Source organism: Eumetopias jubatus, unplaced genomic scaffold, assembly GCF_037043125.1.
Source record: "Eumetopias jubatus isolate StellerSeaLion01/CBP00866 unplaced genomic scaffold, mEumJub1_p1.0 scaffold_13, whole genome shotgun sequence".
In the NCBI taxonomy this organism is placed as follows: domain Eukaryota; kingdom Metazoa; phylum Chordata; class Mammalia; order Carnivora; family Otariidae; genus Eumetopias; species Eumetopias jubatus.
The window spans coordinates 49,762,755-49,789,381 of NW_028274819.1; the positions used below are offsets into that span (position 1 = coordinate 49,762,755).

Below are 26,627 nucleotides of genomic sequence, written 5' to 3' on the forward strand. Positions count from 1 at the left end.
TGGGTCACATATTCCCAAATGTGAATTTACCGGGGTGATCAGAAGTCCGTTCTGGGTTTAGTGAAGTGATCACACAGGCACAGCCTCCTTTTGATAAATTTAACAATTTAATGTCCTGGGAACATGAATAGGCTGGGATGGCAAAGCTTAGCAGACAGTGTTTTCACACTCAGTTAAAGCAGAACAGAGTACTGTACTCTTAGACTAAAGCCCATAGTATTATTTTGTGCCTGTGGACACTTTAGGAACTATGTGTGATTTGTGATAAATACAAGAAGGAAAGATAGTCCAATGCTTGTGGAAGATATTTTCACATTTTTTATAAAAACGACTCCCCTCAACATAAATAGCATTAGAGTTTCTTTTCAAGTTGCTATATTACAATTACATTAATTTTACATTACTACATTAGTAATTTTACCATTACTATATTACCCTTACCATTAATTTAAACTCTGCCTCTGAAATATGTTTAAGGAAAGCTACTCGCTAGTTCTGCTAAGGCAGATGATAAGTAAAGATACTATTTATGATACCAGCTTTCAGATGAAATAGGAGATGATAGGGATAAGAAGAGTTAAAACTGGGCTTAAGAGGAAAGACACTAACGATGGAATAAAAACCTGTGGGAAATCCAGAGAGGAAACTAGGAGCTCTCCCTACTCTTGGCTCCGTGTGAGAACCCGATAGCGCTGCAGCCTGCCGATCTGAGGGCCGCAGAGCGGGGCTGGAGGGTGCAAGCCTGGCTGGCTCCTTGTTTTCCTTCTCCTTGTACCGTGTGCCCTGCAGCTGGCAAACAGGACTGACTGAAAGGAGGGGCAGAAGCTGCAGCTTGGTAGGGGTCCAGGTACCAGAGTGGTTAACCCAGCCAAGCAAAGAGAGTGAGCTTGTAGGAATAAAACATTCTCTTGCAGGACACAGAATCTAATTTTCTGGGAACCGTCTATTAGGACAGGTCGGCTGTGGCAATGGTGTAAGACATAATTATTTATTTTTTAAAAATAAAGATTACCTTCTCCCTGCTGAAATTTGCATGCTCTTACGAGAGATGGAAGTTCTAGTTCTTTTTAAAATGTGTGTATTTTTAAGGCAAAAAAAGAAGAGCTTGAAAGAATAGGGCTAAATCTGTCACCTTCCCAGGAGCCTAAACTCCCCAAGTTCTGACATCAGTGGACTGGCCACTTAATTGTAGGCAGGCAGGAACCCCTCTTGAGCACTGAATCAACATCTTCCCATTCTACCTTACTCTCCAAAGAATGCTAGAATCATACATCCAGGACAGAGTTGAATATTTGGTGGCACACTTTTGAGATTTTAAAAATTCTTAAGTTTTTGAAATCCTATACATCAAAGAATACAAAAGAAAATGAATAGTATTTGCCTTCTCATGTTTCTTTTTCCTTTCTCATGACCAACATCAAAAACATGCTTTCGGCCTATTTCTAAGTATGACAAATCAGGAGCGTTCCAAATGAGGAGAAATAAGACATTTAAATGGAAGCCAATTAAAAATTCAGCATTTATATGCAAACGAGTATAAATTTATATTTATACATTTTATTTATGTTTTAGTTACATATTACGTTTGTTAATGGAAACTGTCTATGTGGTGAATGTGGCCAAAGAACACCCATTTTTTAGGATTACCATGAGGAAAATGGATTTACATTTTATTTGTATGTGAGAACAGTTTTATTATTTTCACTTTAATGAAATGTTAGACTCTGAAAATCCAGTAAAGGTAAAACATTTTTATTTTGGTAATATTACATATTAAGATATTTGTTTATTTGGGGCTGAAAATTTCATATAATTAATGAGTATTGATTGAAAGAGCCTGACTTTATAAACGAACAAAGATGCATATTCATGTTGGTTTCTCATATGGCTTGAATATTGTCTTTTTAATACTACACACGTGTATAGCATGCTATATATATATTTTTTAATGTCAGTAATTGATTGGATTCTGCACCTGAGACTTTTCTTACCATAAGGCCCAAATGAGGGAGATAAACTTATAAGACTAAGGAGCCCCAATGGGAAAGGAAGTAGAAAATATTATCTCACATTCAGCTAATTCAGACCCTTCCTCATAACTAACTCTTTGTTTTTTAGGTCTTTGGGAAATTTATGAAAACATACACTTAAATCCTTCATAATCTATGAATACAATATTCTTAATTTTCTACTTTGTTTTATAGAAAATCAAGGACGCACATTGAACAAAGTCCACAAATTCAACATCTGGGAAGCAATTATGGAGAAAGCATTATGACGTATTGTCTTCAGTTTTCGCTAAAAAGGACCAAAGAACTGATGACATTTACTCTTAGACCAAGTATTCCTTTAAAGACACAAGTATAATTCATTTGTCAAGAGACATGTATTAAAACATGTATCTACTTACTATTTTTTTCTCTTTCTAAACTGAACTGACCATGGAAGCAGTTCCAAAAATATTTAAGAAATGGGTGTGGTGTGGGGGTGCCTGGGTGGCTCATTTGGTTAAGTGTCCTCTTGATTTCAGCTCAGGTCATGATCTCCGGGTTCTGCAATGGAGCCCTGCCTCAGGCTCTGGCTGAGTATGGAGCCTGTCTAGGATTCTCTCTCTCCTTCTCCCTCTGCCCCTGCCCCAACACCGCCCCCCACCCCCGCACCACTCGTAGTGTGGGTATGGCTTTTTACTGAAAACATAACTTTCTCATCTGAGTGTTGTTCATTTTCTTTATCTCAACTAATAGTAACCTCTTCCTAGAGTAACAGTCCCTTGCCTGTCACAGTCCGTTGTCAACTCTAGCTATTACCATCTTCCCAATAGACCAACTTCCCCAATGCGTCTCCTTCCTGGCCAGGTTGTGTTGCATTCATATATCTTCCTGCCTTAAAGATGTTAGCCTCCCTTGTGGTGCTTGGGTGGTACAGAGAGTAGAGCCACCGATTCCTGGTTTTGGCTCAGGTTGTGATCTCTGGGTCATGAGATGGGGTCCTAAGTTGGGCTCCATGCTCAGCTCGGAGTCTGCTTGGGACTCTCTCTCTCTCTCTGCTTCTCTGCCCCAACCCCCTCCCCGCTCTCTCTCTCTCTCTCAAATAAATAAATAAATCTTAAAAAAGAAAAAGAAAAAAAGATGTTAGCCCCCCTGGGTGGGGGTGGGGTGGAGGATATTGAAAAATGGTTTTCCTGCCGTGACTGCAGTAACTTCTTTCCCAACCACAAGGCCATTGCTGGGCACCATGTCCACCCATCCACTGGAATCAGGAATAAATGTAGAAGAGTTCAGTTTGGTTCAGCAGACAGAGCTGTGGTAGGTGCTGGGGTGCAAAGTGAACAGATAATCTTTTTAGTCTCAAGGAGCTCATGCTTCAATAATCTGAAGCACATTATCCTTCAAATTATCCTTTAGCATTATCCCCCCCACTGGGCTTGCTCCTCTCTTGTTCGTTATCTGTGCAAGCTCTCATACATCCTGGCCTTGCTTCACAGTGTCTTCACTTTGTTCTTTAATCCTAGCAATCTTTCTTTTTAGTCGTGGCCAACACCCCATCCCCAAGTGTTTCGGTGTAGAGCCTACGATTTAACTCTCCAGAAAGGCTTTCTGAGCTAAGTAAAAGATGTTATAAATATTTAACTATTTTTATTTTTCTAAATTACTAGATCAGGAGCAGCAATAAAATAAAAGATGGCCCCATAGTATCTGAAGTGTTAATCTGGGGGCAACAGGAGCCCCTTAGCTTCTTGATTAATTTTAAATTTCTATGGAATTGGTTGGTGATATATGTTTTTAGCTATTTTTTAAAAAATTCAAAACAATAGTCACATTTGAAAACAACTTTCAAATCACATTTGAAAACAAACAAAAACCTAATGGTTTGTGGCCGATTTGTACATCTTAAGAATTATTTTGGAGGAAATATTAAAACAGAGGCTTGGAAAGACCACAGAATGCTCATATTCTTGCCTAAATAAAAAAGTTAAAAGAGATTTTTCTTGCTCCTATCCTCAACAACAGCAAGAACTTATAGATTTAGACAGATTTCTAAGAAAAGTGGGACAGTCAGATCTGTGAAAATAGAAATAAAGAACATGGAAAATGTTGCAAAACTAAAGTATTTCTCTAGATCATTCAGATTATTTAAGACAATAATTTCATTTTTCAGAAATATGCATACTCTGACCTGGTGATCTTAGGAGACTCTCCCTCTTTCCCTTTGTTGAGGTCAGGTAGGACTCCTCCCTCCCCCCTTCCCACTACACTGCATGGTAGCTGTGCTTTCCAGAACCTAGAGAAAATAAACCCTGGTGGTTGAATAAATGACCACTTTTAGCATCTCTGAAAGTAGCCTAAACCTTATCACTTCTAATTAAACAAACAAATCCCCCCCATTTCACTGATTCATAGTTTTTCTGTTCTTTCCTCCCCTCATTCTTGCTATAATACTATTTCATCTATTGTTCATTTTAAACATGCAGTATTTCAACTACATTTAGATTAAATAAGCTTTTCACGATCTGGTCTTGAAACTTAACTACCGTCTATTGTAATATGTTATGAAGAAATATGTTTCAAGACTAACAAGTGATTTGCTATAATATAGGCTGTTTTATGCTGGAAAATGTTTCTAATAACAGATATTCGTGTGTGGGGTTTTGTACTCAGGTTCAATAATTTATAGTTTCACCCAGAATGTTGCTTTTTAGGATCTTTTAAAACGTAGAACCCATATTGTTACCTAATTGGTAGTAAGCCACTTCATTTTCAACATATGAAGGATGTAGCTCTTAACTATGTAGCTTGTAAATCGATTCTGATTAGTCCATGATAATTGGTTGGATTCAATATTACCACGTCAAGCAAGTGGTCCGGTACTTTTGGTCTTTAAAAAAAATCCAACCTGGCTGGACCGCATGGCAACGGGCCTGCTAAATTTCAATCATGTTGGTTATACTGTGTCAGCATATCCTACTTTCCCAAAGCTACATCCTGACAACTCATTCACTATGGCTCTTTGCCCTCTAGCATCTTTTTCAGGGTGTCCTTTACTTCCATGTTCCTCAGGGTATAGATCAAGGGGTTGAGCAAGGGAATTACAAGACTATAAAACACAGAGACCACTTTGTTGTACTTCCACGAATCCCCTGCTTTTGGTAGCTGCAGGTACATGAAAAACAGCGTCCCATAGAAGATGACGACCACGGTGAGGTGGGAGGCACAGGTGGAAACGGCTTTGCACTTGCCTTCGGAAGACTGGATTTTTAGAATGGAAAAGAGGATGCACATGTAGGAGATGAGGACCGTCAGGAGGGATCCAGTGAGATTCACTGCTGAGAAGATCAAGAGCTGCTTTTCTTTGTTGCCAGTGTCAGAGCAGGAGAGGGCAAGGAGAGGGGGGTCAGCACAGTAGAAGTGGTGAATGATGTTGGAGTCGCAGAAGGACAACTGGAACGTCAGAACTGTTTGTATTACAGAGTTTAGGAAGCCGTAGGTGTAGACCCCTATCACCAACTCCTTGCAGACCCGCTGAGTCATAATGGCTGCGTAGATCAGGGGGTTGCAGATAGCCAAGTAGCGGTCATAGGCCATTGTGGCCAAGAGGAAGCATTCGGTGGTGGCAAAAGCACTGGTGAAGTACAGCTGGGCAAAGCAGCCTAAAAAGGAGATGGTTTTTTCCTTCACCAGTAAATTTTGCAGCATCTTGGGCCCAATGGAAGATGAATAACAAACATCGATGAATGCCAGGTGGCTGAGGAAATAGTACATGGGGGTGTGAAGCTTCAAATCCACCTTGATGAGCAGGATCATGCCAAGGTTTCCTACCAAGGTGATGAGATAAATTACCAGAAACACCACAAAGAGGGGAAGCTGGAGCTCTGGACGGTCTGTGAATCCCATAAGGACAAATTCTGTCACTGTGGTCTGATTGCCTCTTGCCATTTTGTTCTCTCTCTTGTTGGAAAAAGAAGAAACATGGCTTCAAAATGATTAGACTTAAAAATACAAACTTCTTACCTCTTTGTTCCAGGACCAGATGACAGAAATTTGGCTCCCCAATCCCAACGGTAAAAGACTGTCATTAGCCATGGGGCTTTATTCTGCCAAAACAGACTCAGAGAAGTCAGAGTCCGTTCATTCTCTCTTGTGATGGAAACTGACCAATTGACCTCCAAGTAAGTTGCACTGGGTTACACGCCCAACAATACTGTATGAGAACGCTGGTTTTCCCACAAACCCAAAATCTTATCAAATTTTAAACCTTTGCCGTCATAATGGTGAATACTGGGCAACTCATGTTGTCTTGATTTTTAAAAATGATGAGTAGGGGTTATTAGCATTTTTTCAAACAATTATTCGCATGTGTATTTCTTTTTCATGACTGCTCAGTTCAGTCTCTTTGCTAATTTTCCTATTAGGTTGTTAGTCTTCTAAGCATTTTATTTACAGGGCCTCTTTGCTCATTAAGGAAATCAACCATTTGTTTGATACCTGTATTGCAAGTTATTTCTTAGTCTGTCACTCAGCAGATTGGTCTGGTATTTTTTTCTTTGTGCTACACAGTAAATTTTAAAGGGTTTGGTGTCAACTTTATCAATCTTCCTTTTGAATTCTGATCCTTGTGACATACTTAGATAAACTTTCCTTGATTTAAAATTATTTTTAAAATTATCTCTTGCTCTATTCTAGGTCTTTACCGGATTTCATTTTTACATTACAATCTTTGCTCTCTCTGGAGTTTAATTTTGATATAAAGAATGAGGTAATCAACTCTTTTCATTTATTTATCCAAATAGTTAACCAGGTGTTCTAAAGCCATTTGTTGGTGAAACAATTTTCCAGCTGATTTTGTTGATTTAAAACTCCAGCCTTATCATATAGTAAAACAGTCATAAGTACTTGGGTCAATTTCTGATTCATTTTCTTTGTAGTTTCCTTCTAGAACAAGGACCAAACATTTAAATACAGTACTATAGAATTGGTTTTAGTATCTAGTAACAAAATTTGTGGCTATTTTCACATGTATATTTTCCAGATGAACTTTGACATTATTTTATCAAGTTCCAAAAAAATAAAAATAATCCTGTTTTCACTTAGAATGCTATTGCATTGAATTGGTATGTTAATTTGCTGAGAATTGACAGCTTTACAATCAAAACTTCTGTAAGTAAAGTATGTATGTCATTTATCAATGACTTTCTTAAACAGAGTTTTAAAGTTTTCTTTAAACTTTACAGATAGGGGTGCCTAGGTGGCTCAGTCGGTAAAGCGTCTGCCTTCGGCTCAGGTTATGATCCCAGGGTCCTGGGATTGAGCCCCACATCGGGATCCCTGCTCAGTGGGGAGCCTGCTTCTCCCTCTCCTCCCTGCTCATTCACTATCTTGCTATCTCTCTCTTTCTTTCAAATAAATAAATAAAATATTTTAAACATATAAACTTTACAGATAAACGTCCTATATATTTCTTTGAAGTCTATTTACAAATGTATCTTTTTATAACTATTGTAAAGGAAGCTTTTTTTTATTTTGTGGTTTATTTAAGGACTTTTTATATATAGAAAAGCTACGGATTTTTGTAAATTAATTTTATAATTATCTTCTTTACTATAGTTTCCTATCATTTAAAAATCGTTGTTAGTCGATTCTTTTGGGTTTTTCAAATACAGATTCATATACTATGAAAAGGATATGAACTTCTTCCCTCATTTCTGTATAGGATCTTTCATTCTTTTCTCTTTTCAACTTGCATTGGCTAGTCCTTCTTGATTAATATTAAAAATAGTGACAAAGTTGGCATTTTTTACCTTTTTTAAATATTTTATTTATTTACTTGACAGAGAGAGCAAGAGAGTAAGAGCAGGGGGAGCAGTAGAGGGAGAGGGAGAAGCAGGCTCCCCACAGAGCAGGGAGCCTGATGCGGGGCTCGATCCCAGGACCCTAGGATCAAATTTTTACCTTTCAACCTCTTAAAGTGTGCTCCAAAAGCACAAGGGGACTCTCAGGCATATAGACAGACAGAATAGCCTGTGCAATATAACTGATGTTTGAGAAAAACAAGGCTTTAAAGAACTGCACATATTTGGTGTAGTTAAAATACAAGCTCCCTGGAAGCAAGCCTGCCTTTGACACTGGCAGGGCCCAGGGCAAGAATAACAAATGCGGGCCTACATATCTATGCCTTAATAAATAAAAGTTAAAAGTAAAGATAACAAATTAATAAAATATGTTCTAGCTCTCTCCTCAACAAATGTACCTTTATAATAACCTGGAAGGCAGAATCCTTGGAGGTCCATGCTGGAATGAGGTGGCATGAGAACCCGCCTCTAACCCACATCTGTGGCTGGAACATGTATGCATCTTTTCACACTCCTGCAAAGAGCCATCCCTTGGCTTCTCTTAAGCCCTAAGTATGTGAACATTAGCGTTGTGGTTTACTCTTGTAAGGGTGATCTGGGAGAGAGACTCTTGTAAACTCTGAGGGCCATCTGGGCGAGGAATTTTAGGGTCTTGGTACCTGGAAGATGGTCTAGAAGGGAAGGATAGGATGAATGGAGGTTGGGGGGGGCATCTTTTGGCCTTGTCCCATGGAGTGTGGTGCAGTAGGAAGAGGCCCAGAATTGCCCTGAAGAATGTGGCCAAGGCAGTGTCCCTTTTGTTTGACTCTAAGGGTAGTACTGCCTACAAGTAAATGCACATCTGGGCTAGAAAACTGAGGGCCTCATCCATTTTGAGGAGTTTGGTCTGTATCCTATAGGGGGTAGGCAGCCTTTGGAATGTACAGGGATGGTCATAGAAAATGGAAAGAACCTCAAAAAGTGAAAGATGGATTCAAGGAGAACATTTTAGTAAGGGATAGTTGAGCAAAGACTTAAGTCAGAGCAGCTCAGAGCATGTTTGGGGGACTGTGAGCATCCTTTCTGTTAAGAGCAAGCACATCTGAAGGAGATGAGTGAGAAACAAACTGGATGGCAGTGGGGGGCCGCTATATTTTGTAGAATTTCACATGTCAGGGAGATTTTAATAGCTAGATCAGTAGTGAACGTGGACCCATTAAACATCAGAGCAGTAGAATGACTTGACCAGAGTTAAGCTTTCAGGGAGTTACTCTGGGAGCATGTGCAGGGTGCATTGAAGGGAGGGAGACAGCCATCAGTAGGCATACCGGCTAGGATGTTAGGATGGAGAGATACCCCAAAGGCAGAGTCTGTGTCACTTGGCAATGGACTGAGATCCAAGTTTTAAGTCTGAGAGACCAGGATAATGGTCACCTGAGAATTGGTAGTTCAATTAAATTTTACTTTGTCTCTTTCTCTTTCCTGAGGATCTGACACAATTTAAATATACACACACACACACACACACACACGCGTGTGCGCGTGCACACCCATAAAGTTGAGGACATAATGGGGGGAAGAAAAAGAAGCAGATTTCCCACTGTATTTATAACAAGTCACTGTGAGGTAGTGCTTTTAGTAGAAACAGAAAGTCTGGGCTAGGAGTGAAGTAAAAGTGAAGGGTGTTGAGTTCAGTCTGAGGGGATGGTGGGTGGCTACCGCATGGGCACAGCTAGCAATATTGATTTGGGAGCCTTTAATGGACAGAAGACGGTAAAAGCTGTAAGAATCCATGAGACGAAACAGGGACAGAGAAATAGGTAACAGCAAGGGTTCAAGGATAGATCTTTGGGAAAATTATATCTTGAAGGTCTGGGGAGAGCAGTCGCCTGAGTTGCCCTGGTATGTCCAGGCCTACTCATATCAGGAAATGGTAAGGATCCTTTTAAGTATGGGCCTTTCTAATACTCCCGGTTTATTTATGATAGACATGGCCTATTTTGCTGTGGTCTTATTTCTCTCAATAATAGCTTAAAGCAAAACCAAACTTTGAGAGCTTCAGGAGTTGTACATAAGCAATCTTACTCAGTAAAATGTTTGTTGTTCTGGATTCTGTGCCATCCAAAGGCAAGAAGACATGCTTTCGTATTTATTTCTAGAATAGGTCAAGGCCCCCTGCCTCCATTCAAAGTATAATGGTTCTCATTTTAACTGTGACGCAGAACAAGTTAGTAACTCTAGAAGCACCCAAAAAGCCAGTGGACTGACGCTAACTTGTATTTATCAGCTCTTCATGACAGAATATTTTTCCTATGTTAGCAATTATTTACATAATTGCACATTTGCCTATTCAGTTTCTAAGACATGGTTAATGCATTCTAATTTCTAGATTTTTTAAAACTTCTTTTTGAATAGCAGAATATTTATTCATCATTTATCCTATGGAAATGCTTTTTTTTGCATTCAAAAATCTTCTAATTGAATGCTCTTTCTTAACAGTTTTCAGTCCAGTATGTACTCTGATTTTCTTCATGGGCAATTAAGTTTGAGGCTTACTGATAATATTAATGTTATCTATTAGTTCTTAGAATATAACTAGATCTGATGATAAATTCCAGGAAAAACAAAATAATAAATTTCTCATAATAAATATTTGACTTTTAATTTTCTACCTAAGAGAAAACTTATGATCCCTTTAAAAGATAAAATACTGAGCATTCTGATTAATGACTCCCAAACTTAGTGATAATAACCAGTGATTATTTAAATACTTTTGATGTGCCAAGATTCATTCACTTTTATACATTATTTTATTTAATACATAATTATCATTTCCCCCATTTTCTTAATGAGAAAACTGAGACAGAAATATTCAGCAGTTTTTTCCAAATTCACAAAGTAGAGAAAGTAGATGAGCCAGGATTTGAAACCAGGTAGGATGATTCTAGAATCCTCAGCCTAAACTATACTGCCTCCCCATTATGATTCCTTTATGATATGATTTATGTATATATATTAATATCCATTTATTTGTAAATTTAGATTCCTATGAGAAAAATTATTTCTTCTTAGTTTGTTCAGGTACCTTTAAATTTATTGTGTCTAACTAATATATTCAGTGTTTGGTAGTTTGGAGTATTGGTTTGTGTTTTACCATTCACTATTTGAACAATTCAAACAACTTTGTTTAAGAAATCTTCTTAACCCCTGGGAAGGGAGGGGCACATGAACTACTTTGAGAATCTGGTAAAAACTAAGTATCTGTTTCTGGGAAAGTTTCACTCATACAACATTCTGCATGCGATTTCAGAGGTTTCGTGAGTTGATCAGGCCCACGCTATGGTTTCCTAAGAGAATAATACACTGACAAAAAAAATCCCAACTTTTCCAAGAAAGAGTCAATCTATCCTTCCCCATTTGCTTTTCTGCTGGAAGCAAAGCAAGCATACCTGTCCTCAAGCCTTGCCCTCTTCACAGTCCCGGACCTGAAACCCTTCTCTTGACTGCCTTGTAGTTTTTACCATAGCGGCCTTAGAAATGAAAAAAGCTTACCACGGTAGCACCTGCCGGGCAGTCAGTCCGGAATTCCAATGTTCTGGAAGCGTCCACCTCGAGTATTTCCAGCGAGAAGACTTCTTCATGTGGAAGACTTGGTTTCTGTGTTCCATACCGACAAACCTGTGAGTATTTATAAAATATAATGAGTCTGTTATCTCTTGTTATTTCAGAGCTTCCTGGGTACCAAGGGAACAGTATATACAGAGTTTCTAGGAGATATTTTACATTTAATTTGAACTACCCTTGGGAATAAAATCCCTGAATCATCCTGGTAACTAACGATGACTTGCATTCCGATGTTTGGTGCATGTGCCCAGGATGATTCTCAAGTCCAGAACCTTTGGTGTGATACTTGGAACTGTCTTCCTGCCCTTAGCAGGGCATATGCAGTGGGTGGCCTTGAAGTTGTGGCTGGGATGGGTGCCCAGGGAATGTTTTATAGGGGACAGGGTAAGGTTATGCAAAGATTATGTGACTAGGATGCACATATGGGACATTTTTGTTTGCAAAGAAAAGGTGGCCTTGGCTAGCATATTTATCACAACAGACAATGAAAGGGAAAAAAGCAGTCTTCATTTTTCCTATGGCTATATATTTCCTGTTGAACCAAATCAAGGAATAAAATCATATTCAAAGCCAGGTCAGCGACTAAATGTTCTAATAGTTTCATAGGCCTCACTCCCTTTCTCTCTCTCTTCCCCATTCCCCTCCAGACTGAAATTGGAACAATCAGTACACCCGATGTGGCCAGGGGCAGTTCTCCAGTTTTTGGAACCTGGCCCTCTAGGTCATTCGTTGTAATGGTGTGGTGCATCCCGTAAAGTATTGCTGCAAAGAACACTGCCCTCAACGTCAGCCTTCAAAGCAAGGCAGAGCTAAGGTGAGAACAGTCTCCAACTAGAAAGCGCATTTGCTGTCTCTCAGCATTTCCCAAGTGCATTAATTCACACCAAAGAGGAGGAAGCTGGAAGAGAAATGTGTTTGTGTCAGACCTAGAGACATGGTTCCAGTGGCTTTTCCCAGTCAACTTCGCCATTTTAAGTAACTCGTAAAAAATTTTTTATTTGAGGAAACAATAAACAACCACTAAACAAAATTTCTAATATGGACGGTTACTCTTGTTTTTGTCTTGACTTTTCATTCTGCTTAGAGGAGAGACTTTCTAGGCTATAGATGGCATAGAGTGAAACGTAGGTTTGATTTGCTGAGTTGAAGAAGTCCATGGTTTTGCAAATGCCATATCTGATCTCAAGCGGGTTACCCTGGCACTGAGCAACAGGACTTCTATTTTGAGAGTCCCTAGGACTCGAGGCCTACTGCAAGAACTGGAGTAAGGCACAGAGGCAGAGAGTCAACTGAACAATTTTTTTGCCTTTCCTGTTACATCTCGTGTCTAGTCCCAGGTCAAACAATAATCGATGTGCTCTATATCAAAAATTGGTTTTTCTATGGAATTCTCATGCTCAAATGAGCCAATTATAGAAATTAAATATTGGGGGAGGGGAAGGGGGACAGCTAGGCCTCCTAAAGGCTGTTCTTGCAGAAAGCAGGTGACACTTGCATCTTGTCTGAGCAAGTGCCCAGCAGGGGCAAGGTAAGGAGAGAAACTGATACCAACAAAGCTGAGGGAAACTAGCCATGGCACTTTGGGGCCAGAATTTACACTGTGCCCCATTCCTCAGCACAACTGGGAAAGAAGTTCTAGATCTAGGAGTATCAGATAGTCACCAGTGAGGTTCCGAGGGGGAAGGTATCTTGAAGAATCTCTGGGTCATGAGATTTAATTGCAGTTTTTAGGAAGGACTTGAATTGAAGGAAGGTACACATATGATTCATGCATTCAGCTGGGGACAAACTTTAAAAGGAAGCATTCTTCGGGTATGCAAGAGTCTTGGTAATGTGAACACCCGACGGGGTGACTAGTAGTGAAGATGTCAGAGGCATAACTCAAACCCTCTAATATTTTGTTCTCCTACAACCAGGAACTCCTACAGGTGTGATGATTCCTTCGCTGAACTGTGAGTTGGCGGGTGCCCTGAATTACCGTGTTTGCCTCGGAGTAGCTGTTGCATTTGGTTTGAGGCTTAATTATACATTTAGATTTTCCTTGGTGGAAAGTCCCCATGTTAATAGTGTGGAGTAAGTTAAGCAACAGGGAATGTTCACTTATATTTCTGTCCTAATGTTACCAAAATTTAAATAGGCCTGGAAGAAATGTGGGTGTTAACATCTGAGTGGAAAAGTGCAACCTTTGGGGTAAAGAAAGGCTTCTTCACTCTTGTATTTACTGTCCTTGAATTTGTGAGTCATGCTCATGCTGTGACTTCCCATTAAACAGTTTGGCTGCCTGGCTTGAGGAAGGCCTCTTTATGATCTGAGAAAAGAGACAATTTGGGCTGTGATTATACTGGGGATTTTGCAATTCGGATGCCTGATTGATGGCATCTGTCTGTCTGTGACTGATTTGAGTGACATCAACATATTGACCTGTAGGATTTGTTCAGTAACGTGCTATAAGAGAGAATTATTTTGCAATAAAATGACACACCTAGTACTTGCAAATTAGAATTAATTTGATATGTATTTTCCTTCCGATAGCAAAGCCTGCAGATGAGAGTAACTCAGGATTTTTGCTGTTTACTACATAAGCTCAAGATAAACAAGGTATGTTACACACTGAGAAATGAATGCCTTCTGTATTTACCACCCAAAGACCCCCACAGAGTGCAACAGAAAAAAAAGGAGCGGTATAAAGAAAATTTTTGAGAAAACAATAAACAACCACTAAACAAAATTTCCAATATGGATGGTTACTCTTGTTTTATGTAAAACATTTTGATTTCCTGCCTTTGATAAATAATTATTTTTGTAATTCAAACATAGTATCCCAGTTTCTAAGGCCATGTGACACCAGTTCAGCTTAATTGTCAACAGCAAGAACTGCTTTCCTTTGAAGTTCATGTCTATAGTTTGAAGTTCATTCAACAGTCTTTTTCTTTGGTCCTGTCTCTGGGAAATTCCCTCCCTAAGAATGCCTTGAGGTGTGTGACGGGGGATTCAGCATGCTCATGGCCATGGTCACCTGGTCCTAGCCAGTTTGTTTTGGAATTTCAAACAAGTTGGATAGACCCAGGAATGAGAAGTGGAAAATGTAGCTAAAAAAAGGTTTCAGAAGGGAGAATCGTTGGGACTAGAGCCAGGTTGGAGACCTGGGAGATAAAGACAGTCCTAATAGCACTAGCAATCTTTACAGAGACAAGAGAAAAGAAAAGAAAAGAAAAGAAAAGAAAAGAAAAGAAAAGAAAAGAAAAAGAAAGAAAGAAAGAAAGAAAGAAGCAAGAAAGAAAGAAAGAAAGGAAGAAAGAAGGAAAGAAAGCTGAGCGAAATCCCCAATATCCAAGAGCTAGAGTCTGTGGGGTTGTGGATGATGGTCCACTCAGCAAGCAGCAGTAGAGAGGCTACCATTACATGTGTCCTTGAACTCAAGGGAGTCCTGGCCAGCAAGTTATTTTGGATTTCTTTAGACACCATGATTGCATAGTTCATAAGGTGACCAATGGACATGGATTCACCATAGGATACTCTGGCCAGGAGACAATCATCCCTGGTGAGTGGAGCATGTAAGAAACAAATCTGTAAAAAGGTGTGCATCGTGACAATGGCTGTTCTCGGTAACAGGAGACTGTGCAGTATGCAGAAGGAAAGACAGCGCCCCCCTGCAGGCTAAAATGTGCATGAGACAAGGGAAATTCCAACCAAGTTGGGTATCAGAATTGTCTCCTGTTTCTGTGCCAGGATGACGACATTCAATGCTAAGAAAAACACAAAGAGGGACTTCTTGATCTTCTGGGAACTTATGAAGGAAGTGTTTGGGACTGGTGCACTGAATTTCTCCATTTTGTTTGTTCTTGATTTTTTTTCTTGTGGAGGAGGGTGGGGAATGAGAAAATAGCAGACACTGAGGAAAACAATGAATAATCAGAGGGACTGAGATATAGATTAACTAGCTTTCCTTCAGCACAGTTCTGGTGTCAGTTTCGTACAGAAAACTCCCACATTGTTAGTGTGTACAAACAACATTGAACATGATTTTTTAAAAAATGACATTTGCTCCTATGGATCTTCTCTTTTAAGTCCTATTTTCTCTCACTCCTTCCTTGAATTACACCACTACAGGCATGCATTCTGATAACACTCCACCTACACTAGAGACCAACTGTAGCAATTGATTTCTGAAGAATAAAAATGTCTGGGTAAAAGAATGGTGTAAAAATGTTCAAAGGAAGGAATTCTGATGCTATATCATGATTCGATCGTAATCTAAGAAGATATTAAAATATCAGTTACCCAGGGCGCCTGGGTGGCTCAGTTGGTTAAGCGACTGCCTTCGGCTCAGGTCATGATCCTGGAGTCCCGGGATCGAGCCCTGCATCGGGCTCCCTGCTCAGCAGGGAGTCTGCTTCTCCCTCTGACCCTCTTCCCTCTCGTGCTCTCTATCTCTCATTCTCTCTCTCTCAAATAAATAAAATCTTTTAAAAAAAAATCAGTTACCCAGCTTAGTAAGTGAAAAAAGTCACACACCAAGTTATACCATCATAAAATTTCAAATCCTAAAAACTTTCCAGAGAGAGAGATTTTCAAAACGGTATTAGAAAAGCATCAACACATCTCACAACAGCTATGCTCAAAACCGGAAGACAATACATTGGTTCAAAATGCTCATGTAAAAGCATTTCTTTCCAGCCAAGAATTCTATAACTAGCCAAATCATTACTCAGTTGTGAAAGATAGAATAAATATATTTTCAAACTTGAAAACAAGAAGATATTAAGGTACAACTGGCATGGGCACTGTTGACAACTTCCTATGACTTAAAGCATGATGGTAAGATGCATAAGATTGAATGAATCAGATAATAAGATGTTGGCATTTGGTACTCCAGGTGTCTCCTCCTCCCCCATGGGTAGACACTCAAAGAGCTCACAGTATGTTCATTGCTAGACTGAACCCTCACATCCTTTTCTTTCTTACTCCCTTCAATACCACTTTATGTGAAAAAATGTCCTTTATACACCAACCGAATACCTAGAACTATAGCATTAAATAGCTAATTCATGCTTCAAAGCTACTGTTACATACTCAGCTCTGTAATTGTCTCCAGCCATTCTATTTTCAGAATTAGTTTAGCTTATTCACAAACTCATGTAGTTAAATAAGAAGACCTTTTTGCTTCAGTCCATGTACTTAGTTAGTTATGCCCAATTTCAAATTCCTTTTTTGTACATTTCATATTGCTTTTGCATTTGTTTTTGTACTATTATTGTTTGGATGCCCCTCCCCCAAGTACTTAATTTGTAAATGTACAAGCTTAAAATACACTTTGTGTATAACTTGAAAAGAAAAACAAAAACTGATCTACTCATCTCCTTAACTATTAGAGAACTCAGCTGAGAAAAGCAATCTGATAAAACAGGACAGAATAGGACATCTGTGATGTCTGAAGGTGGAGGTGTCAATAACTGTTTTACTGTACAACTAATAAAAGATTCAGTATCTTTTTGGCCATGGGTTATTTCTACAAAGGTAATCTTTTTATGAGTTTAAAAATGCCTTTTTTAGCCTCATTTATGTTCTTCTAGCTTCACTATAAGTCAGATTCTATTTGCTGAAACCTAGATCCTAACATTCCTAGAATCATTCTCATCTCTCACTTAGTCAACGTGTGTCCATTTGCCAGAATGCGGTTGACATGGGATATTATTTTAAGCTTGTGTTGATTCCTGAATGAAACCTGACCAGATGGCCCCTCTCAGTGGTGGGGGGGGGGAGGGAGGGCAAGTTTCAGATTCCGACAGTACTTACCAGTCATCCATAAAGCCGTTAATGGAGATTTTAGAAATTTTATTAAAAATGCTAGGTTTGTTTGATTTCAAAGAGCCAGGTAGTTTCAGGCCTCAGAGTGGGAGAAGATGAATTTCTCTAGTATTTGTAATTTCTGTTTGAATCATATATATAATGAAGAATGTGTATACACACACACACACACACACACACACACACACACATAGGGAGAGTTAAGAATTGATGGCATCCCCTGTTGCTCTAATGGCCCCATTATCTGGGGAAGTGTCATGCCTTGCAAATGTATTACCTTGAGCTGCTGGGGAGACAGATAGGCAGAGACGGTGTCTCACCTACCAGGTCTCAGGGGCCAGTCTTCAGTTCTGCACCTCAGCTTCAGTTCCAGATATAGGAGATGTGACTCCCTGAACTAATGCTCAGACTCAGTGTGGTCTCTGAAATTGACTATGAGTAAAGGCTGCCATGCTCCCCGAGGAGTCATTAAAACCATCTACTCTGTGCCAACTAATCCAAACCCAAAGTCTAGTTTCAGGAAAACAACTTCACATCAAAGGCAACTAATTGTTCTAATGAGCTTGAAAATGTCTTTGCTTATAATTGCAATAAGATAAGTAAGCCTTGGCTTCAGAGCCTCCATACTAGTAGGACTGAATAATAATGATAATAAAAAATGAGAGGAGCATCATAGTAGTAATAGCAGTAAGTTAATTCTAGTGTAAACATTCTTTCCTCCTTTTCTAGTGGAAAACAGTGAGTGACAGAGGCATCTGTTACCGCTGGAGCAGTGACGGGGCTGGGGTTCCAGAAGCAGAACAATGCCTATTTGATTTTTTGAGAGTGAGAGGGAGGGGCAGAGGGAGAGAGAAAATCCCAAGCAGGTTTCACACCCAGTGGAGCCCCACACAGACTCCATCTCAGGACCCCAAGATCATGACCTGAGCTGCAGTCAAAAGTCCAACGCTCAACCAACTGAGCCACCCAGGCATCCCACAATGCCCATTTTAAATTGGGTTACTTGTGGGGCGCCTGGCTGGCTCAGTCAGTAGAGCTTACAACTCTTGATTTCAGGGTTATGAGTTTGAGCCCCACATTGGGTGCAGATATTACTCAAAAATAAAATCTTTAAAAAAATTCAGTTATTTGTCTTGAATTGTAAGTGCTCTTTATAAGTTGATACAAAGCCCTAATCAGATGTGACATGCAAATATTTTTTCCTATTCTGTGTGTTGTTTCTTCACTGATTGATAGTTTCCTTTGAAGCACAGTTTTAACTTTAATGAAGTAAATTTACCTATATTTTCTTTTGTTGCTCATGTTTTTGATATCATTCCTAAGTATCCATTACTAAATCCAAGATCATGAAAAATGGAAGGAGTGGAACATATATGAGTGTGTGTGTTAATGTGAATGGTGGGGGTGTGCAAAATTTTAACTGCAAAGCTACTTAATTCAGCCTTGATTAAAGTTAGAGTTACAACCAGAGGGCTTATATCAATAGCTGCAAATTTGAAAGACTGAGAAACTGCATTTTTTTTAAGTAAAATTCTTTTAATGATAAAGCAAAAAATAAATGGGTTGAAAGTAAGAGTTGTTATCTCAAGTCTCCTTTTCAAAAAACTAGTTACTGATTGCAAAAATAACAGACATGACTTTGTAAAAAATTGAAAGTCCTCTCATAATTCTCCTTCTAAACATCCCTTCAACGCTTTTTCTAGACACAAAAGCATTAAATAGATAGGGTTATAAAAATGAGCTCATGGTGTAAATACTAATTTGCAACCTTTGCTTTTTTTCAGTTAACATCATTGTTTCTTGGGTATTAAGGAGGGCATGTATTGCATGGAGCACTGGGTGTTATACGCAAACAACGAATCATGGAACACTACATCAAAAACTAATGATGTACTGTATGGTGACTAACATAACATAATAAAATTAAATTAAGTTAAAAAAATAATGCTGACTTAAAAAAAAGGGGGAGAGCATTAGGATAAAGGATACTCTCCTGCCTTAAATAGAACCAGATTAATGTACGTGCAAGATACGGAGAAATGTCCAAGAAACAATGACGTTAACTGAAACTGCATTTTTAAGTAACATAGATTTTGAGATGAAAATGAACTGAATTCACCATTATATCTTGTGGTATAGATATGAGTAAAATGTTAGAAAAATATTTTTCACATGTATATAACTAAAGGAACTAAAGACCTATTTTGAGGGGGTGGTATTTATACCTTACTTAGCTAGAATAAAGTTGAAATGCTTACTTTTAATAAACTTGCCCGTGAGATTCCACTTTAGCTCTACTTGTTTATTGCTCTGTATCTTTCCAACTTGACACTTGCTTGTCAGCTGTGAGAAATTATTGATTTTTGTTTTCTCTTTGTAGAATATTGAACTAAATTTATTTTGTTTTGATATCTAACCCTTGATTATTCTGTTCTGACCTTGTTATAATTAACTCAACCAATAATATCTGTAGTAATTCTCAGACTTGGAAAAACCACTGCTTTTCTCCTTGTAACAATTATGTTCAAATTAAATAAATAGGGAAAATAGCAGTAAAAGTTCCAGTCATTAATTCCAATGCGGGGGGAGGATCCTCCGCAGAACCACCAAGTAATTCTCTGGACATTGACTGAGTGTCATACAATTCAACTCAATTCTGACATTATCTACCTGGAGATAACATCAGACCCTCCACGTTAAAGGCACAGTCCCACAAAACTCCCCCCGCCCCCCATCACCTAACTTCAGCTGCCAATCCCAAACCCAGGTACCACCTGTGCGTCTGACCCACCAGCTGTAGATTAGAGGTTCCTACAACCCTGCTTGTACTTCAGACAAACAGGCACAAATCCAGGTTGTTACCTGTACTTCTGGCGGATTGGCTCTAAGTTATAGGTTCCCACAACCCCCACCTCAGGTTTGGTTAATTTGCTACAGCAGCTCACAGAACTCAAAGAAACATTTTACATATTAGATTACCGATTTATTATGTGAGGATATAACTCAGGAACCGCCAGATGGAAGAGATGCACAGGGCAAGGGGAAAGGGTGTGGAGCTTCCGTGCTCTCTGAGCACGCCACTCTCCCCAAATCTCCATGAGTTCACCAACCTGGGAAGCTCTCCTAGCCCCTCCCTTTGGGGTTTTATGGAAGCTTCATTATCTGGGCATGATTGTTTAGCTGATTCAGTACCCAGCCTCTCTCTCCTCCCCAGAAGTCAGGGGGTGGACTTGGAAGTTCCACCCCTCTAATCACATGGCTGTTTCCCCCTGACTACAGCCCCAAGCCCCAATCCCTGAAGTGCACTCCAAGGGTCACCTCGTTAACACAATAAAAGGCTCCTGGTTGCTCTCACCACTTAGGAAATTCTGAAGGTTTTAAGAGCTCTGTGCTAGAAACCAAGACTAAGACCAAACATATGTTTCTTATTATTCATCACAATATCACAAGCAAAACACATATAGAAATCCTAATTTTTCTTTAAGAAAGCATATTATCTACAGACACTGAGGTATCTCAAACATGAACTAGTTTAAAGAGTAAAAAGTTGTTCTGTGCTGGGAGTAGGAATTTGGATTTGTGAAGAACTGCTCAGTGGGCCATTGTTTTCTTTATGAGCCATTTTAGCTAAGGGCATGTAATTATTTGATAGTGCAAAAAGTGAATAATATTAAATCCTTTTAATAACTCCCTCTGGCTATTGTGTGGAAGGCCAAATGTGCTTATAGGAAAATCAATAAGGACAGCTATTGCAGCGTTGAGAGGCAAAGAACATTTGAGAGGAACTTAGTGATATGGAAAACAAAGGCAGAAGAAAAATTATTAAATTTCCTTAATACCTACAGTCCATCGACAAGTCCTTGAAACAGGCGGAGTGACATTCCTCTAAGGACTCAACTGCCTGGATGTTAATACTTTGCTAAGGGCAAAAGGCAATCTTAGCCCAATCCCCCCTCCCAGCCAGGATCCTGTAAGTCTACTTTAACATATAAAAATTCCTTTAGAAATTTCCTTTATCTCTAAACCCCCCAAGATACGTGTTGGCAATCATCCCCCGAGCATATGGCCCACTGATATACATCTGAAGGATCTCATGACTAAGGTTTTATTAGACGGTAATAAACGACCTTTTCCCAACAAGAGCTAGCCCCCTCAAGGTCCTGGAAACCTTGCTTCCAAAATTCCTTAGAGACCTACACTATCCTTAACCCCCTCCCAACTTGAAAGTATAAAATCGGCCACTCCTCCTGACCCCAGTGCAGCTCTTTCTGCCCACAGGGCCTGTCCCCATGCTTTTAATAAAACCACCTTTTTGCACCAAAGACTTCTCAAGAATTATTTCTTGGCTGTCAGCTTTGAATCCTAATGTCTTTTCCTACATCACTTAGGAGGTAAAATCAACAGGAGCTGGTTATTGATGAACACAGTACTGGAAATTAGGATCCTGAGTACTGGCCTGGTTCTCAGTGATGTGGGAAACAAAGGCAGAAGAAATGTAGATAAAATTAAATGTCCTCATAATCTGCAACCCACTGACAAATCTTGAGGCGGGTGGAGTATGACCCTTCTCCAGGAAGCTCCCAACTGTCCTAATGTTAATGCCTTGCTAGAGGGAAAAACAGCCTTAGTATGACAATAGCAAGGTCTCCCGATATCCTGGGAGTCTTCTTCAGCATATGAAAGTCCTTTTGGACCTTCCTGTTATTTCTCCCCACCCTAAAGTATATGATCAGTTGCCCCTCACAATCCAGGGGCAGCAGCTTTTTCTGCCCAAGGATCCTGTCCCTGAGCTTTAATAAAACCACCATTTTGCACTAAAGATGTCTCAAGAATTCTTTCTTGGCTGTCGGTTTCAGACCCCACGAACCTCACCAACATTCCAAAAACTACATCACTCAGGGACGGACTGCAGGCCCCGCCAGTTGTAGGGAATTAGGCAGTGTTAAGGGAAGAGAGAAAACTAAATCAAGGACTGGCTGGGAACCAGTGGTTATCACTGAGGCACTCAAGTCTTGAAGTTGCCTGGACGGCAGTTCTAGTTAAAAGTACACCGTCTACCATGTTGGATGTAGAGATTACTTAAATAAACAAAATTAAAAAAAAAAAAAAGTACACCGTCTAGCGTTTAGTCTGACCTGAATTTTGAACCAGGATTTAGTTCGACCATTTGAGCGCATGTGGACAAGTGGCTTAATCTAAGCTTCAACTTTCTTTTGGTAAAGTTAAAATAATGGAAATACTTAGTTCACCAAATTATTGTGAGGATTAAATGAGAAAATGTAAGCAAAAAATCAAGCACCGTGTTTGGTAAGGAGTCAAATCTGAACAAAGGTTGGTTAGCATTATTACTGGAAAATCCATCAAGGGTGTATCAGGAAGGGGAGATAGGACTTTCTACAATTTGGTTTAGCAAGAGAATTAGATTGAGTGTTCAGGTTGAAGACAGCTGTTTCTATCATCATCCTTCTTGTGGGATAAACCACTAGCCAGTAGTCATACCTTTGAGGCATGCAGGCCAAGTCTGATCAGGGAGTCATCCCAAACATCTTTATACTACAGAGTTCCCTACGTACACACAATTTTAAAGATACTCATTTACTACTTTTTGCTAGGAAAAAAATGTATACATGTTTAAAAATTGTCTTATTTAAAATTCAACCTTCCATGGTATTCCACCCTGTTACCCCAGGTACCTAATGGAGTGCCTTACCTTTATCACTATAAAACACTCCCAAAATGAACACATTTTGAATGAATGGAGCTAAAGTTATATTTCATATTTTTAGTATTCCTTAACCTGAAATATCAAAGTACACTTAGAGCCAATATTCAGCCATTAGATAACTTATATTACACTCCCAATAATTACCAAATGAAAGGGCACCACTATCTAGATAAAAAAAAACAAAAACAAAAAGATCGCTTGAGAATTGACAGAACCCTTAAAGATGAGCTGTGTCTGTGCGAAGGGAACTGCTCCATATTCACTGAAGAATGTGATAATGATCTCTGGTGCTTTTAAATTCACAGTTCAATCTCTAGAGTCTTCAGAGATTTCTTCCCAAAGACAAACAATAATATAAGATAGCATGCCTGCTATGTAACAATGACTGAATTTCTTGCTCTAGGACGAATGAATTCTCATTTAAAGAGGTAGGATTTTGGCTTTCATGACTTCACTCATGTTGTATCTCTACTCTCAAGTCATTGTGGAGAAACAGGGCAGATGTAACCCAGCAGTCGGCTAACAAGTGACCTTAGCTGAGTTAATCTACATTTCTGCGGCCTATTTAGTGCATATTAAATAGACATACTTCCGGGTAACAGGATTCATCATTTATCCATTCCTAAGACCAGAAACTCACATGGTCTTCTTACCCCATCTAAATAAACTCGGAACTCAACATTAATGCTACTAAATTCACTAGTCTTGAGATGCTTTGGGGACTTACTGTTAGTAAATACCTTGCGGAAAGACTTCCTTTACTTACTGTTCTGAATGCTTTAGCTTACACGCAAGCAGATACAATGGACAAAGTCTAGAATATAAAGCCAGAAGACATGGAGATGAGATTCAATCTGGCCACTCGCTGGGTGGACATGGGTAAACTTCTTAACTTTTCAGGCTGGAACTTCATTCAGCTGTACATTATGTTGAAAATAAAATTATTTTATTCTATAATTCTCCAATGGGAGAACATTGCTACCTTAGAAAATGATTTGTCTGAATAAATGTAGTTTAATTATGTCCTAGATATTAATCATGTTTTGCAGAGTAATTAGATTGACATATCAATCTACTTAATAAGATAATACTTTAAATATTACATGTACCTAATAAATTTATAATAGGTGACTTTTCATTTATAACCTTAATTTGAAATTCCTTTCTATTTCTTCTTTGTCCTATTAAGAAAATTGTATTTCTCCTTTTTAAAAAATGGTCTTGTTTTACTGATACTGTAAACTTTGTGATTAGTACCTTTTTTATATGTTAGCTATTCTCAAGTAGAAAGGGTAATTTGTTATCCACCCATTTCCAAGAGACTCTGCTTCATCTTAAATATTATTTAATTTCATTTATAGCATAGCTACCAAAGGAATGAACTAGATTCAAACTGTCTGGGATTCCTATTTTGATTCTACCACATGCTACATAAACTTAGATAAATTACTTAATATTTTCAAGGTCAGTTTCCACATCTATAAATCATAAAAAAATGTTTAATATTATTTCATAGAAATTATACAACTATATATACAAAATTCTTAACCCTGTGCCCACTACTTAGTAAGCATTCCATAACGTTAGCTATTACCCAAGACTCCATTAAAATGTGTAAATATAGGCTATTATACACATTTTCATTCTTTCTGTTATGCTTACCATTCCTTTTGTTCTTTATGTAAGTCTTATGTTTTTAATCTTTAGCTTTAAAGCTACTTTAAATACATTTTATAAATAAAGAGAAAAGGGTACATTATTTGAAGGTTTCCTAGTTTCTGCTGAATTCTTAAAATAGAGAATACTCATATACATAAATACCTAAACTTTTTACTCTAAAACTATATGTAAAATATAAATTTTTTACTCTGAAGTAAAAAAAAAAAGTCCAAACTTAATTTGAATATTTACTTGTTTATAATAACCTCTTTGTGCATTAACGAAAATGAAGCCATCGAATTTCTAACTCCTGCAATGTTCTCACCACAGGTTCATTTGGGGAGCTGCTACATTGCCTCATGGATTCACTGGGGGGTGGGAACCACACTGCAGTGATAGGGTTCATTTTATTGGGCCTAACTGACGACCCTGTCCTTCAAGTCTTCCTCTTCATGATCATCCTCTGTGTCTACCTGGTGACCATAACTGGCAACCTCAGCACAATCATTCTGATCAGGATGTCCTCTCAGCTTCACCACCCTATGTATTTTTTTCTGAGCCACTTGGCCTTGGCTGACTTAGGCTATTCATCTTCTGTCACACCCAACATGCTTATAAACTTCCTGGTGGAGAGAAATACAATCTCGTATCTTGGATGTGCCATCCAGCTGGGTTCAGCTGTTTTCTTTGGGTCAAGTGAGTGCTTCCTGCTGGCTGCCATGGCATATGATCGCTTCCTGGCAATCTGCAACCCACTGCTTTATTCAACCAAAATGGGCACGCGAGTTTGTGTTTGCCTACTCGCTGTGACTTACATAGGTGGTTTTCTCAATGCTTCCTCTTTCACCATTTGCTTCTCTTTTTTACTCTTCTGTGGACCAAATCAAGTCAATCATTTTTTCTGTGATTTTGCTCCTTTAGTTAAACTCTCCTGTTCTGATAGCAGTACCCCCGCAGTCGTCCCCTCATTTACGGCTGGCTCCATCATCGTGGTCTCCTACATCTGTATCCTCATCACCATCCTGAAGATGCGCTCCACTGAGGGACGCCACAAGGCCTTCTCCACCTGCGCGTCCCACCTCACAGCGGTCACTCTGTTCTATGGGACCATCACGTTCATTTATGTGAAGCCCAAGTCCTGCTACTCGACTGACCAGAACAAGGTGGTGTCTGTGTTTTACATGGTGGTGATCCCCATGTTGAACCCCCTCATCTACAGCCTCAGGAACAGTGAGATGAAGGTGGCTCTGAGGAGAGAGCTGGGCAGAAAAGTATTTTCTTAGTGAAGCTTGTTATTTTATAGTATTTGATAAAATAATATACCATAAATATAATAATAAAAAGGATATTGAGTGTCTGTGGTCTAAACATGTCAGTCCATATGTCAGCCAGCATGGAGCTTTTTAGAGTAAAGTAGAGGGTGGATTTTCTGATATCAATTTGTAAATCAGAGGCTTATAGTGAGTTACCTTTAACAAAATTAATTTTAATTTAAATTATAAACACAAATTGGTTCACATGAAAACATATCTAATCAACTGAAAATCATAACTTTTATTCATATTTTTTCAAAAGCAGTTCTCTGTATTAGTTAAGGTTATTGTACCTCTAAACCTTTAAGACTAAGTCCATTTCAACAGCAGTTTATCCTGAAATAAGCATGATAATTATTATGACTGAGTACATCCTGAGGGGAAATGACCAAGTGGAACCAGACAGTAAAGTTACTGGAAACATATTTTTGCAGTAAGCTTATCTGCTGGGGGTGGGCTCTGTGGACCCATAAATGCTGGCCTGTGTTCTGGGTCTCTGGGTTCCAGCCTAGTTGCAGGGACCTCATAAAAGAACAGAACGAGATGCCCCTGACTAACCTGTGAATGCTTCTGTCAGGTGAGATAGGTGACTTCTCTGTGGGAGTGAGCATGACCCTGAACTCCTCAGGGACAACTCTTGGAGAGACTTGTTCATGGGCAGACTCCCATCCTG

At 39.1% G+C, this 26,627-nt stretch overlaps 2 protein-coding genes across 2 annotated transcripts; one reads left to right on the forward strand and one right to left on the reverse strand.

The window, feature by feature from the left end:
- Nucleotides 1–4,997: 4,997 nt before the first annotated feature.
- Nucleotides 4,998–5,939, reverse strand: LOC114219257 (olfactory receptor 5M5-like). Its single transcript, XM_028116754.2, has one exon. It carries the CDS (start codon nt 5,931–5,933, stop codon nt 4,998–5,000), a length of 936 nt encoding a protein of 311 aa, XP_027972555.1. The 5' UTR covers nt 5,934–5,939.
- A 19,061-nt stretch (nt 5,940–25,000) lies between these two features.
- On the forward strand, nt 25,001–25,924 carry LOC114219243 (olfactory receptor 5P76-like). The gene has a single exon (XM_028116740.1). The coding sequence runs from the start codon at nt 25,001–25,003 to the stop codon at nt 25,922–25,924; it is 924 nt and encodes a 307-aa protein (XP_027972541.1).
- The last annotated feature ends 703 nt before the right edge of the window (nt 25,925–26,627 follow it).